Here is a 14,736-nt window from a genome sequence, read left to right as displayed (position 1 = left end):
TAGTGGTACCATTGCTTGACATAGTTCTCGGAGACTGTGCCTCGTAGACTGAGACACCAATGGTGCCACCGCCTAGACTGGCGGTGCCACTACCTGACCCAACTTTTGGGTCACTGAATGGGCCTCCCATTGATCCCAAATCACTCCTAATTTAGGCTCAATTGACTCCTAATTGAGTTGGTATTGTTTCACCCCAATACCGACTCAATTAGACCTAAAACCTACTTCGATCTAGGCAAGTATTACAAAGGTCTTCAAATGCTGTCCAGTTATATCATTGGTTTGACACTTCATCCGATTCTTCTCTGCATTGTCCTCTCTTGTGGCCTATTATGTAATCGGCTAGTTGATCCATGCAACTCTGATTTTCTTGGCGTAAGTTTTGCTCTTCTTAACCCAATGCCCGAATTCTCAGCTTGAATTCTTCTACCGACATGTCGATCGATCCTCTGGCTTGACATGCAATCTTCTGACATGTTCTACTCTGGCCTAACATGATTCTTTTTGCTTCAATTGTCCCTCCTTGATCAAAGTTTTCTGCATCACTCAAAATGCAAATCAGATAAACATTATCAATTGGTTTATCATTAAAATATGAGATTCAACAATAGAAGGAAACTTTTGTTGAATCCCAACAAACTTGAAAGATAGTTGATCTAGGGGTGAGAAAGTAACAGTCTTCCAGAAATAATCAATACTTGTATGGTATGCTGAAAGTCAGTCTATACCCAAGATAGCATCAAAATCTTGAAATTCTAGTAGAATAAGATCTACTAACAAATCGTGACTTTCAATAGTAATAACATAGTTTCTATATATCTGATCAACTATCAAAGAGTTTCCAACTGGTGTTACTATCATTAATGCATTACTCATTGTCTCACAATTCCTATACAATTTCATAGCAAAATAGATTGATATAAAAGAATGCGTAGAACCAGAATCTATAAGCACATATGTTGGCACACCACAGAGTGTGATGATACCTTTAATAATAGATCCCGAGGCTTCAGCATCTTGATAAGTCAATACGTAGACTCTTGCTTGTCCTCCCTCTTTGGGTCCTAGCTGTTGTTATCCAACTGTTTGGGGTGGAGCTCGGTATTGATGTTACTTCCGAGGGCAATCCTTCGACATGTGCCTCAATTGTTGACAATAAAAACACACATTATCTCATGGTGCACGAGGTAGAAACATAATCTATCTTTCCACATTATCTTATTAGGAGCTCCTACTTGTTGATACACAAACTGATTGCCTTTACCTTTCTTTGAGGGTCAAGAATATGATTCCCTATACGCATATGGTGCAACACTAAACGGTCACTTTCGATCCTTTGCTTGTTGTAGTTCATTATCCAATTTCTCAACTACCAGAGCTCGATTTAACACTTCAGCATATGTTGGTAAAATTAGTACTACAACGGACTTTCTAATTGATGATCGAAGTCCCCTCTCAAAATGACGAGCTCTTTGACTTTCATTGAAAGTAATATATAGAGAGAACTGGGCCAACTTAGTGAAATAATGATCATATTCCATTACAATTCTACTTCCTTGGTGGATGCTAAGGAACTCTTGTTGCTTCTCAAAGCGAACTGAATCAGGAAAGAACTACTCATAAAATGCATCCTTAAACTGCTCCTAAGTTACCACATTACCTCCGGCCTCTAACTTCCTCCTTTTTTAGGTCCACCAAGTGCTTACCTTCCTTTCCAAAATGAAAGAAGTGAAAGGCACTTTCTAATTTTCCCTACATTCGATAGCTTCGAATGTCTTCTCTACTTGATAAATCTACTGTTCAGTAAATATTGGATCTGGTTTGCCCTAAAAAACTGATGGTCACAATCTCGTAAAGTGATCTAAGGTATTAATTTCTATCCCGTGGAATTCCATCTCGCTCCTCCTAACACTCAAAGTATCCTCTAATAGCATCGAGGACTCCGTGTACGTCATCTGGAGCATTGACGGGTGTTGGGGCATGAGGTGCATTCTGTGAAGTCAAAGAAGTTGGCCCATAATCAGTGACAAGTGTACATGAGGACTAGGTTTACTCTACGATACGTGGAGCTTCCAAGTTATTATTTGTTTGAACACCTCTCCAAGTACGTAGATTAGTAGCATTGCGACCATGAGCACCCCGAGTGACAGGACCGCTAATCTTTGGAATTAGCTATATTACTCCTATAATAGGTTAAATACAATCATCGGTTAGAGTCAATCAAGTGACCTAATACACCTATAGGCCCTAGACCATGCTCTGATATTATAAAAAGATGTCATATCCTATATATATATTTTTTTTATATCTTTCTATACATTCATAATCAAGTAGATAAACATCACTTTATTCATCATTTATAAATATTTATTATAATTTATTTATTCATCAAATCACAAGTAGAAAAATAAACATAGTGATGTTAACTTCAAGAATTATCCAAGTGGCTCTACCTAGCGGTAGAGGAAGGTCCGCTCTCTATTGGAATCCAATTTAGTACTAGAGGGAGGTTGCTCTGAAAATCAAAAATAAAGAAAATTTAGCAACGCTGAGTAGGAACCCCAAAAGTCAACTCAAAACGAATACATGATCAAAATTCAATCATCCCATTAGCGTTTATCAAATACTCGAATGAGCACTCTCCCAATAGCGGATGTAGAGGCTTTATCCTCCGGGATAAGTTTGTGTTCTCCTAACAATAGATGGAGGCAAACTCATATCGCACTCTCAACATCGGATGGAGTGGTGTCCCTCATCCGCTAAAGTAGTGACATGTTCCTTCTAATAGTAGATGGAGGAACTACCCAATCGCCACATCTGATAGCCCGCTAATCCCCAAAGGGAATCATCCCACCTACTCTCGGCAGGGAAATAACATAATCTCACACTAGTCATGTCTATATCAGGATAAAATAACATATTTAAAATATCTCTTTCAAATATCATCAATATCAAATAATACAATTTAGCCCTCAATTGACTTGAATCCTATAATCCAATTGAACTTAATTTACTAGAACATAACTGAACCAATCTCTAATCCTCATTTAACTAGTCTGGAACTACCCTAATCTAGTATAATTTGGACTAGATTAGGTTCAATTTAGGTTAAAACAATTCGAAATCACCCTGAATCGATCTAGACTAATCAAGCCTAGTTTAATTCAATCAATATTTGGGCTCAAATCTAATAATAATATTGAGCTAGATTGGGCCAACACATCTAATGGTCATGTGCATTACATATGACTAGACATGTATCAAATAAAGCTGGCCTAGCCCTGGTCCATGGATTGGTCATGTGCATTGCATGTGACCGCCTATGATGGTTGGGCTGGGTTAGCCTACGGGCCAAGGCTTGACCCGTGGGTTGGGCTTGGCCTACGGGTTGGGCATGGTCTACTGATTGGGTCTGGCTAGTAGGTTGTGGCCTAACCTATGAATTGGGCCTAGCTTGTAAGCAATTTCAATCCAATTCATATTAAATTTCATACCACAACATATATTCACTAATAATTATATAAATAAAAACATAATAACATATTAAAAGATAGATTGTGAGATAAGCTTTAATACAAGGAAATAACTTTCTAACTTCAAATAAAAATCATACTTTCAACACATATATAATTTCAACATATTCTAGTCAAATAAATTTTAAATAATTTAGAATAATACATTTTAAATTTTAGATTAAAGAATATCAAAATTTTAGATAACATATTTTAATCTAATAGAAATTCTAATCCAGATAAGATTAAAAATAAGTTGTAAAGCTAGGAAATATCATATATTTAATACATAAAACATGTAAATTTTTAACATGTTTAAATCTAAAACTAAAAATCTTAACCAAGGATCAAAGAACATTATAAAAACTTCAGCAGATTTTAACGTAATAATAAAAATTTGATATTTAAAGAATTGATAAATATTTTTAAACTACAAAGCTTTCAACAGTTAAAGAATTAAAATAAAAACTAAAACTTTTATTTTTAAGAAAGGTAGGGAAACCTACCTTTCATCAGTAGGGTGTAACTCCTCATTCCTCCCACTGCTCGGCTCGGTTAGGTGAGGAATAAAGAAGAGAAATCCCTCCCTTTAAATAAGAGGTAAGCCTCAATTAAAGGAAATTTATTTTAATTTTTATATTTATTTAATATAAATTATTTCTATTTAATATACTAACAAATATGATATCACCCTATTTGGAATGCTTAATAGTTATTTCCTAATTCGTATTAACAAATAAGGAAATAGATTAAGATTTCATAAATTATAATGGTAAGTAAGAAAAAAATTAATTCTTAACTTAATTATTTGATTTGATTACAATCCAAGCCTCTTAGATTAGTGGATCTCTATCCAATAATCTCTCATTGGCTCTTATTGGATCTCATCCATAGGATCTAATAATTCAGTGGTTTATTGGGCATCCAATAAGATAGGGGCTCCGACAGATATCTCATATTCGAACCTCTATTCATCACAACGCCTACCATATGTGTGTGACCCTCTAGGCCTAATATCGAGCTGACCGTAAGTCATACCTATCAGAACTCTTTCTAGCTTAGTGAATTATTATCTCGATAATAATTCACTCGACTCATCGATTATGGACGTACTAGGCCACTATGCTATAGTCCCAAAATGATATAGGGGAATCCAATCCATTGGACTTGTCTACCCTCAATTACCATATACCTATAGTCTCTCATCCATCTAATATCTCAAAAGTCATATACCGGGTATGGTGCTGTCAAACCTATATGGTTTCTACTTGAGTCTCGCTCTAATTGGATTCTCCTAGAGAACTCTTTCTCTCTCAATTCGAATGACCCTAGCCAGGGATTTGTCTAAGCAGAAACACATGAGATATTCCTCTCATAACACCGAGAGCTGATGATCTTGTATCGATACTCAATAGCCCTCGTCTCGTAAGGTTGACTGCCACTCTCGATGACTAATTGTGCTAGATCTGGAATATCCAAACCTATAAGTCTGGTATCAAAGAATGGAGCACTCATACAGGACATCCTTGGTATCTTAAGTCTAAGAACTAGGTACATCATTGGGACAACGAAATCTCTGTTCGACAATAAGGTATCATTAACCATCTAATATTTTATGAGCGGATTGAACTCATTCTCTAATGAGCACCTACACTGTATCCCTACTGTCTCCACATGAGTAGCTATAAGACTGGCTATCTCCATCATATAGATGGGTATATAGCACACTAGTCTTTCTTGTTATCTCGATATCCCTTTCAAGTAACTTATAACCAGGATTATTTAGGGTCTATGTTTAAAGGCAAATTGATCTCATTATCATAATCTCATCACGATCCGATTCTTATTCCACATATCCATGGACATCACAATATATATATGTGTATATGTAATAATTAATATAAAGTGATAAAATACCAAAATATAATAAGCAAAAAGACTACGTGTTAAGTCACACATACTATCACTCACGTGATTGGCTTGCAAGGCACCTATGACTAGTAGGATATCCTTGGTGTCTCAAGTCTAAGAACTATATACACTATTAGGATAATGAAATCACTATTTGATAATAATGTATCTGCTAGTCATAGGTGCCCTACAAGTCAATCACTTGAGTGATGACACGTATGACTTGATACGTAGTCTTTTTACTTGTTATTATTATTTGATATTTTATCACTTTATATTGCTTGTTGCTTGAATATATTATGATGTCCATGGATCTATGCAATAAATATCGGATTGTGATAAGATCATACTAATTAGATCGATTCATCTTTAAACACAGATCCTAAATAATCTCAGTTATAGGTTACTCGAGAGGGACATTGAGATAACTGAACAGACTAGTGTGCTATATATCCGTCCATATGATGGATGTAGCTAGTGTCATAGTTGCTCATGTGAGGACACTAGGGATACAATAGAGGTGCTCATTGGAGAATGAGTTCACTAATTGATCCGCTTATGAAATGCTGGATGCTTGATGATGCCTTATTATCAAACAGTGATTCCGTAGACCTAATGGTGTATCTAGTCTTTAGACTTGAGACACCAATAATATCTTGTATGAGTACTCCATTCTTTGATGCCGGACTTATAGGTTTGGAGGTTCCAGATTTAGTACAACCGGTCATCGGGAGTGGTAGTTAACCTTACGAGACGAGAGCTATTGAGTGTCGATAGAGAATCATCCACTCTTAGTGTTATGAGAGGAATATCTCGTGTATTCTTGCTCAGATAAATCTTTGGCCAGTGTCATTCAGATTGAGAGAGAAAGAGTTCTCTAGGAGAATCCGATTAGAGCGAGACTCGAGTAGAAACTGTATAGGTCTGACAGCACTATGCTCGGTATACGGTCTCTGGGATATTAGATGTATGAGGGACTATAGGTACACGATAACTAAGGACAAATATGTCCAATGGATTGGATTCTCCTATATCATCTGGGGACTGTGGCATAGTGGCCTAGTACATCTGTAGTCGATATGTCAAGTGAGTTATTATGGAGATAATAATTCATTAAGCCGGAAGGAGTTCTGAAAAGTATGACTCACAACCATCTCGATATTGGGCTTAGAGGGTCACACATATATGCTAAACATTGCGATGAGTAGAGATTCAAATATAAGATATCCGTTGGAGCCCCTATCTTATTGGATATCCAATAAGCTCCTGAATTATTTGATCCTAGGATGAGATCCAATAAGAGTTAATGAGAGATTGTTGGATAGAGATCTACTAATCTAAGAGGCTTGAGTAGTTGGATGGAGATTTAATACTCAATAGGGCAAGATCTATTAGGATTAAGTTGATAGGAGACCTCTATAAATAGGAAGGAATCGATTGTTCATATGCTAAGCCTTTTTGGGTTGCCTCACATGTTCTCCTCTTCTTCTCCTCCTCAAATAGTAGGCTTGGAGTTTTGATGAGCATCGTCGCAACCCTACTGTGTAGATCACTGCTAGAGAGGAAGACGTTTGAACTCCTTCACCATCTCCTAAAGATTTATAGGGATTCAGCGATACACGATCTCCCTAGATAACATAATCTTTTATATATACAGTTTTAAGTTTCCCGGTTTTTGCGAACCAATCTTCGCACGATAATAAACATATCTTTGAGAAATTAAGGATTTTGTTTTTAATGTTCTTCCGCTATGCATGTGATGTTGCCCCCTAGACTTCCTGATAATATCATCAACCATCTAGGATTTCGTGAGCGGATCGATTAGTGAACTCATTCTCCAATAAGCACCTGCATTGTATCCCTATCATCCTTACATAAGTAATTATGAGACCAACCGCCTTCATCATGTAGATGGGTATATAGCACACTAGTCTATCCGGTTATCTTGATGTCCCTCTCGAGTAACTTATGACCAAGATTATTTAGGGTCTGTATTTAAAGATGAATCAGTCTTATTATCATGATCTCATCATGATCTGTTTCTCATTGCATAGATTCATGAACATCACAATATATACAATAAGCAATATAAAGTGAAAAAAAATCAAATAAATAATAAATAAATAAATACGTATCAGTTCACATGTGCTATCACTTACGTTATTGGCTTATAGGACACCTATATCTAGCAATTAGAAGCATGATATTATGATAAAATTAAAATAAATCAAAAAATAATAAAATTTTATAATGTTCTTATGCTGAAAAATTGAGAAAAAAATCCTTAAATAGAAAAAAATAAAATATTTTCAAGGTCAATATAAAGATTTTCTTAAAATCTCATGATTTGACTCAATTATGTTATTGCCAAATTTTTAGAATAGGTTTAATTTTTATATTTTTATTACCAAATTTTTATTCAACGCCTTAATTTTTATTACCAAATTTTTAGAATAGGTTTCCTACCTATTTAGAAGCCTGAATATCAAAAAATATTTTATAGAAACATTATATTTTGACAAAATGAGAAGAAATTAGAAAAAAATGGATAGTGTGGATAAAATTTCATAGTGTTTAAATGCTAAAAAATTAAAAATAAAATAAAATATGTTCCCTAAAATAGAAAAAGTTGACTTTTTTGTCCGAGTCCAATGCAAAGGTTTTCTAAAAATCTCATGTTGTTTAGTCCAAAAACACCTAAGACCATGACCCACTTATATTAATTTTCGGTGACCCCAAAAACAGTACAACTCAATCAAATGTTGGTCAAATTTTTTTTAAATTTTTAGAAAACTATTGAATTGCACGCAGATAGACATATATGACACTTCTTCTATCTTAAATATTTTTGATATTTTTTAGTATTTTTAATTTTTACCAAAATATGATACATCCATGCAATGTGTTTTAAATTTTGAGATTTCAAATAGGTAGTAAATCTATTTAAAAAATTTCACAAATATAAGCTTTTGCATCACTTATACTATTTTTGGGGTCAACTCAGAAATAGTATAAATGGGACAGATCCTAGTCATAATCTAGTGAAAATTTCAGGATAACATTGAGTGACAACAAATTGGATATATACGAAACCTTTTCTGTTTGAAAAAAAATTATTGATATTTTATGGTATTCCCAACATCTGAACAATTTAAAATTTTTAATTTATTTAATTTTTAATAAAATATAATATATTAATATAATATTTTTAACATTTAAGCTTCTAAATATGTGAGAAACCTATAAAAAAAATTTTGTTTACAAAATCGAAGTCCTTTGTATCACTTATATTATTTTTGGGTCAATTAAAAAAGTAGTGTAACTAGGTCAAATCTTGATCAAAATTTGGTCAAAATTTTAGAATACCATTAAATTGCAGCTAAATATGCATATATGATAATTTTTTTTCTATATTAGAGTTTTTAAAATATTTTTCTGATATTTTAAGCATATGAATAATTTTTTTTCCTAATTTCTTAAAACATTCTATTTTCATCAAAATATGATGCTTCCATACAATATCTTTTAATATTTGAGCTTCTACATAGGTGTGAAGTCTATAAAAAAAATTTAGTTCACAAAATCAAAACCCTTGTATCACTTACAATACTTTTGGGATTCATTTAAAAGTGATGTAATTGGGTCAAATCCTAGTAAAAATCTAGTGAAATTTTTAGAACATCATTTTAAAGTCACCCAAATGGACACATATAATATTTTTTATATTTTAGAGAATTGTTTGGATATTTTTCTGATGTTTTCAGCATTTGAAAAGATTAAAATTTTTCTAATTATTTATTTTTTAATTTCTACCAAAATATAATATATCCATGTAATATTTTTTAACATTTGATCTTTTAAATACGTGAGAAACCGATCCTAAAAATATAGTTCATAAAATCCAAGCCCTTGTGTCACTTCACTAATTTCGAGGTTTACCTAAAAAATAGTGTAACTGGGTCAAATCCTTATTAAAGTTTGGTGAAATTTTTAGGACACCGTTGAATTATATGATACTTTTTATATTTTATATGATATTTTTTATATTTTAAAGAATTTTTTGATATTTTCAGCATCTGAACAGTTTGAATTTTTCTTAATTTCTTCGAGTCCTTTTAATTTTTATCAAAATATGATGTATTCATGCAATATTTTTTACATTTGACATACTAAATGGGTGAGAAACCAATTATAAAATTTTGATTTATAAAGTCCAAGCCCTTGTATTACTTATACTTTTCGGGTCAAATAAAAAGCAATGTAATCGGGTCAAATGTTGATTAAAATTTGGTGAAATTTTTAGGACACTATTGAATTGCACCCAAATGAACATATATGACACTTTTCTATTCTATAGATATTTTGAACTTCTAAATAAGTGGGTCTAAAAAACTAATGCTTTGAATCACTATCATTGTTTAAACTAGAAAATTATGAAAAAAAATAGTATAACTATATCTTAACCTAGTCATAATAAGCCAATACCTTCATGAAGTATTTCAATTGATCCTAGATGGACAAAAATATATCTTTTTTTCTCTTTCAATAAATGTAAATAATATTTTTAAATATTGTCTAGATAAATTTAACTTTTAAGTGTTAAAATTAGTAAAAAATCTTTTAAAAACTAAAAAATAAAAAATAATGGGCATACAAACCTTTCAAATATATTTTTAAGTTTTTTTAAATATTTTTTTATTTTACAATATATAAATATAATTATTATATTATTATTTACTTTATAGTTAATAAAACTATTTTAAAATTATAAAATTTATTTTAATATATTTTTAATATTTAATATATTTATTTCTACTTTAAATAATATAAATTGATATGTAATAATAAATTATTTAATATAATTTATTTTAAATCGGTTCAAGTTTTTGATTAGTTGAAACGATTCAGATGGATTCATTAAAAAGGTAGAGAGAGAAGAGACAGTGAACTTTAAAAGAGAAAAAACAAAAAGTTGTCAGAGCTTCTTTTTATCATTGTATCATTATGTAAGGTTGGGAGAGCTATAGAATTTTTAGAAAAAGAAGGGGTGCTTTTTGAACATTTTTAAAGCTATGGGCTTTTCCCAAAATTTACCCAATAAATTATCATACAAACGGCAACAAAATCCTAAAGTTCCAACTCTTAGCAATCAAGGTTTCTATCACTGAGATATGACATAGCATAAGATGCTCTCTATGCTAGTTCTAAGTGACCGAATGCAGTTTTTTTAATGGAAAAAATAACATTTTCTTGGTATTATGTAATACTAAGTCATCACTAAAGACTACAATTACAATGAATTTTAAACATTCAATTTGTATGGTTCGAATTCTACACTCAAAAGTTTTGCAAGTAAAATAATTAATTAAATCAAGTAAAACTTCTGCTCTTCATTTAATCTAATTGATGAGGACTTCATGAGATGAACACACACATATATATATAAAAAAGCTATAAACATAAATCTAATATCTCCTGCCAAGCTTCTAATGTTATTAGTCCATATCATGATTAAGATTTAATAAGGTAACATTAATTAATGCATGCCATAATGACGAGACAAGAAGTGTTACAAATTCCAAAATTTTCTTTCGCGCAACCTTGTTTAAGAGAGCACGTAGCTTTGATACCATTAAACTTGAATATCATGCATTGTAAAATTCAGCAAGCTTTTGGTTGCTTAAATCATAACTTTTCAATCACATGAACCACGTGAAAACAAAAGAACTTGGTTCAGATCTAAATTAGAAAATCTTACTGATCAGTTGAGGAAAATTCTCTCATCTAACATGTATAAATAGATATTATATTCAACTAATTAAAGTGTGCTTTATCATTATATTTCATTTTATCATTTATCTTCAAATCTCAATATGTTTAATCTATCTCCCCATCTCATGGTGTTTAAAACCCAATAACTATTTAGTATATTAATAATCTGAAATGATCTATTATGACAAAACTAAGGTGGCATAACAGAGAATATGTGACTGTAAACCTAGTCTTGAACCAAAAGCTTCAAGGAAAACCTAAGGTTTTCTTTTAAGAAAAAAGAAACTTTATTCAAAATTAGGAAAGCGGAGTGATGAAATAAATGCTACAAGTTTGGCGTGTTGAGGGCCTCAAGCTTGCATACTGACATTCCTCAGGCAACATATATGATACAAATATATTTGGTAGTTTTCAGTGTGATGCATGGAAATACGTTGAAATGAAATCGACTAGTTACAATGATAATCATTTTAAGGGGATCGACCTCCTTAATTATTTCGAAGGGGTCGATCTTATAGGGTTTGTCAAAAGACTAATAATATTTTATTGATTGTTGAAAAGAAACAGTTACATCTTTATTTATAGAATTTCACTTAAAGTCTATTCGGACTTGGACTCTTAATAGATAAATAAATATCAAATAATCCCGACTCTCACTAAACTAGACAAACTCAATAAAACATTATTTAAAATTTAAAAAATAAAGAGATCATAACAAATATTTTTTTTAATATTCTTTTTATTTTATTTTTTATCAACGCTTGGATCAACTTCAACATCCTCCATGTTCATGCAAGTGGATAAATTTCTCAACTTCTGGGTTTTCTTCTTCAACCTTCTCTTTTTAATTTATGATAATACTTTGTTATTTTTATTCAAATCTACTATATTGTTCTAACACATATATTGAATTTGGCTCTCAACAAAGTAGTCTAAGCTTATAAATCAAATTGATGTTCGATATGATGTACGCTAATCCTAACTAGATTGACTCAAATGTATTGAGTTTCTAACATGGTATCAGAATCTTGCCAAAAAATCATAGAAAAACAAAAAAAAGAGAGTTGAGCCAAAAAGATTGAAAAAGCTAAATGTTAGTCGCATCCACTTTTAAAAATAAGTCTAAACCATATACATTTACCAATAAATAGGAGATGTTAGAAAGGTGAAGATAAAAAAAAAAAAAAAAAGACTATTAACTATATGATAATTGAAGTTTGTGTTCAATCGTTGTCCAATATGATGTCTGGTGACCGGATTGAATCAAGCCCATTATGTTTCTATAGACATAATGTCTATGATTTGATCAAATTCGTCGAGTGTTTCTAAAAATAAGTGGCCTGAAATAATTGCACCGGTGTTATCGAGGTCAAATTTGAAGTAGGTAACCTACATGTACATCATCTTAAATTCAGGAACCTAGACATGTAGCGAAGGAGTATTAGAACTCACCATCCATACCTCACTTTAATTACAGCAGTCTTATTAGAAATATCTATTATGAAGTCAGATTAAGATTGCCAAAACCACAAACACAGCTTGGAACTGCAAGTGAGAACAACGCACAACTGCATGCATCAGTTGACTTGCCGGCAGTTCCTCCTGATCTCTCCTTGATTGCCCTCTTTGACATTTAGAGCCCCCATCTTGATCATTGCTTGCTGGAAATCGGAGAAGAAACTGGCTTGGTTCATCGCGTAGCCGTTGACGATGTACTGCGTTTGAGGGTTGGTGTACAGTGTTTGGTCCGAGGTGAGCAGCCCCATCCTCCCTTGCAGTGCGTAGTAGTAGTTGACGTCAAACCTGGTCCTGGTGAAATCGAAGCCCACTTGTGTATCATCTCCTGCGCTGCATGATCTCGACAGCATCCTCGCGTAATTCGAATCCAGCGTTGGATCCACGTCGTTGTTGGGGTCGAAGTTGCTCAGCCGTTTCTTGAACGAGGAGCACCTCGCAGCGCCCAGAGTGTGAGCACCTGCGGAAACAAAGGGCAGCAGCAGCAGCAGGCAAAGGTCACATCATCTCTTCATGCTTCCTCTTGAATCGTAACACTCTCTAATCTAATCACATCTCTCGATGCTTTCCCATAAGAAGATGACATAATACAGTGTTGTGGCAATTCGATTATGATTAGTATTCGAGGACGCTTGCGATACTCTACCAGACAAGACCACCAGTTCCTGAACGGTAAACCCATGCGTAGCAAACATCTCGATGAGGTCTGTGCTATTTAAGGTTGGCGGAGGCAGGTTGATCGTGTCTTCTATTCTGGAACGTCTCCCATCCTTTCTTCCCTTTGCTACGTCGTAGTAGGGACCTCCAGACTGATTAAGAACCAAAAGTAACATTAGTGTCAAAAAGCAGACAACGATCAGAAAGGAAGTGAAGCATTATCGATCGTACCATAAAAACTGCATCTCTGGCTGCTAGTGCAACGATATCTGCACATGAAACAACTCCGGGGCATTGGTTCTCGAGCATTTGCTTGGCCTGATCTATGACCTCGTATCCACGTAGGCTCAGGTTCGCAGGAGAGTCCTTCTCTGCGGTGTTATCCTTGGTAGAATCGATGAGAACCGATCCATCACATCCCTAAATCATTTAAAGCAAATGAGAACACTTGATAGCTACGAGTTATGTTGAATCAAGCATCTCCACAGCTACTCTTGTTATTTCTTCTGTTGCTATGTACCGATAAGAATAACACGAAACGGGCTATATGATGGTTTAACTGACGACGTGCAAAGGGCGTGAGGTTTAGGCACGGAATTTAATGTAAGGTTACCCTGGTTCGCTGTCGAAGCAAGCTGAGCAAGCACTTATAAATGGCTAACGTGAGAAATAAGACACCAATTAGTTCATACTAAACGAGATCATGAATTCAGGTAAACCTGGACAAAACAATCGTGAAAGTGTAGCCTCAGAAGACCTCCAGCAAGCGTGGCATCACTACGCAACGCCTGGTTCACTGTGTTCCTCACGATGAACTCAGCGAAAGGGCAGATCGCAGCATAATAATTTGAAGTCAAAGATCCCACGCTAAGCTGAACTCCGAAAAGTAGCAGCTCAATCAGCAGCAGCAACTCCATCAGATGAGAAGCAATCATATTCTCTACTTTGGTTGTCGACTACAAAGATCCAAAGGAGTATATATATATATGACAGGCCGTAAAAGCAACGTATTCTATATGGTCGAGATGAGTTTTGGATGAGTACCCAACAGTTGAATGCTCTGTATCTGGCTGAGGCGACCTTGGTGCGTATTTATACATCTGCACTACCATTACATTGAGTTGGAAGATTCTTCAATGGGAACGAGTCATACAACACAACAAGAATGCGTGATTTGAGATAACCTAACACTAGGCAAGCAGAAAAAGGCTCCTAGTAATGCTATATCCTGTCAAGCAACTAAACAAGTGACAGTGGAAGAAACTTACGTGCGCATGGCACACACCATTTACATCTCCACGTGTTTCACAAGAGCGGCAGTATACAAACAAGACAGTGAAAAGACTAAATGAAAGACATGTTCTTAGGG

General features: G+C 33.8%; 1 protein-coding gene across 1 annotated transcript; it reads right to left on the bottom strand.

Moving 5' to 3' along the window:
• Positions 1 to 12,536: 12,536 nt before the first annotated feature.
• Positions 12,537 to 14,415, bottom strand: LOC103974374 (peroxidase 47). The gene is made up of 4 exons (XM_009389188.3): positions 14,087 to 14,415; positions 13,599 to 13,787; positions 13,357 to 13,519; positions 12,537 to 13,170 (listed from the first exon to the last, which is right to left on the bottom strand). Exons 1-4 carry the CDS (start codon positions 14,300 to 14,302, stop codon positions 12,773 to 12,775), a joined length of 966 nt encoding a protein of 321 aa, XP_009387463.2. The 5' UTR covers positions 14,303 to 14,415; the 3' UTR covers positions 12,537 to 12,772.
• Between the last annotated feature and the right edge of the window lie 321 nt (positions 14,416 to 14,736).

This window comes from Musa acuminata, chromosome BXJ2-1, assembly GCF_036884655.1.
Source record: "Musa acuminata AAA Group cultivar baxijiao chromosome BXJ2-1, Cavendish_Baxijiao_AAA, whole genome shotgun sequence".
NCBI classification, from domain to species: Eukaryota; Viridiplantae; Streptophyta; class Magnoliopsida; order Zingiberales; family Musaceae; genus Musa; species Musa acuminata.
Note: the sequence above shows the minus strand (reverse complement) of the source record. Positions and strands in the feature narration are given on the sequence as shown.

Excerpts from the sequence above, each read along its gene's own strand:
- LOC103974374 (XM_009389188.3), bottom strand. The coding sequence starts at position 14,302 with ATGATTGCTTCTCATCTGATGGAGTTGCTGCTGCTGATTGAGCTGCTA. Across the intron at positions 13,788-14,086 it reads TTCACGATTGTTTTGTCCAG|GGATGTGATGGATCGGTTCT; the intron begins GTTTACCTGAAT and ends TAAATGATTTAG. Across the intron at positions 13,520-13,598 it reads CCAGAGATGCAGTTTTTATG|TCTGGAGGTCCCTACTACGA; the intron begins GTACGATCGATA and ends GTTCTTAATCAG.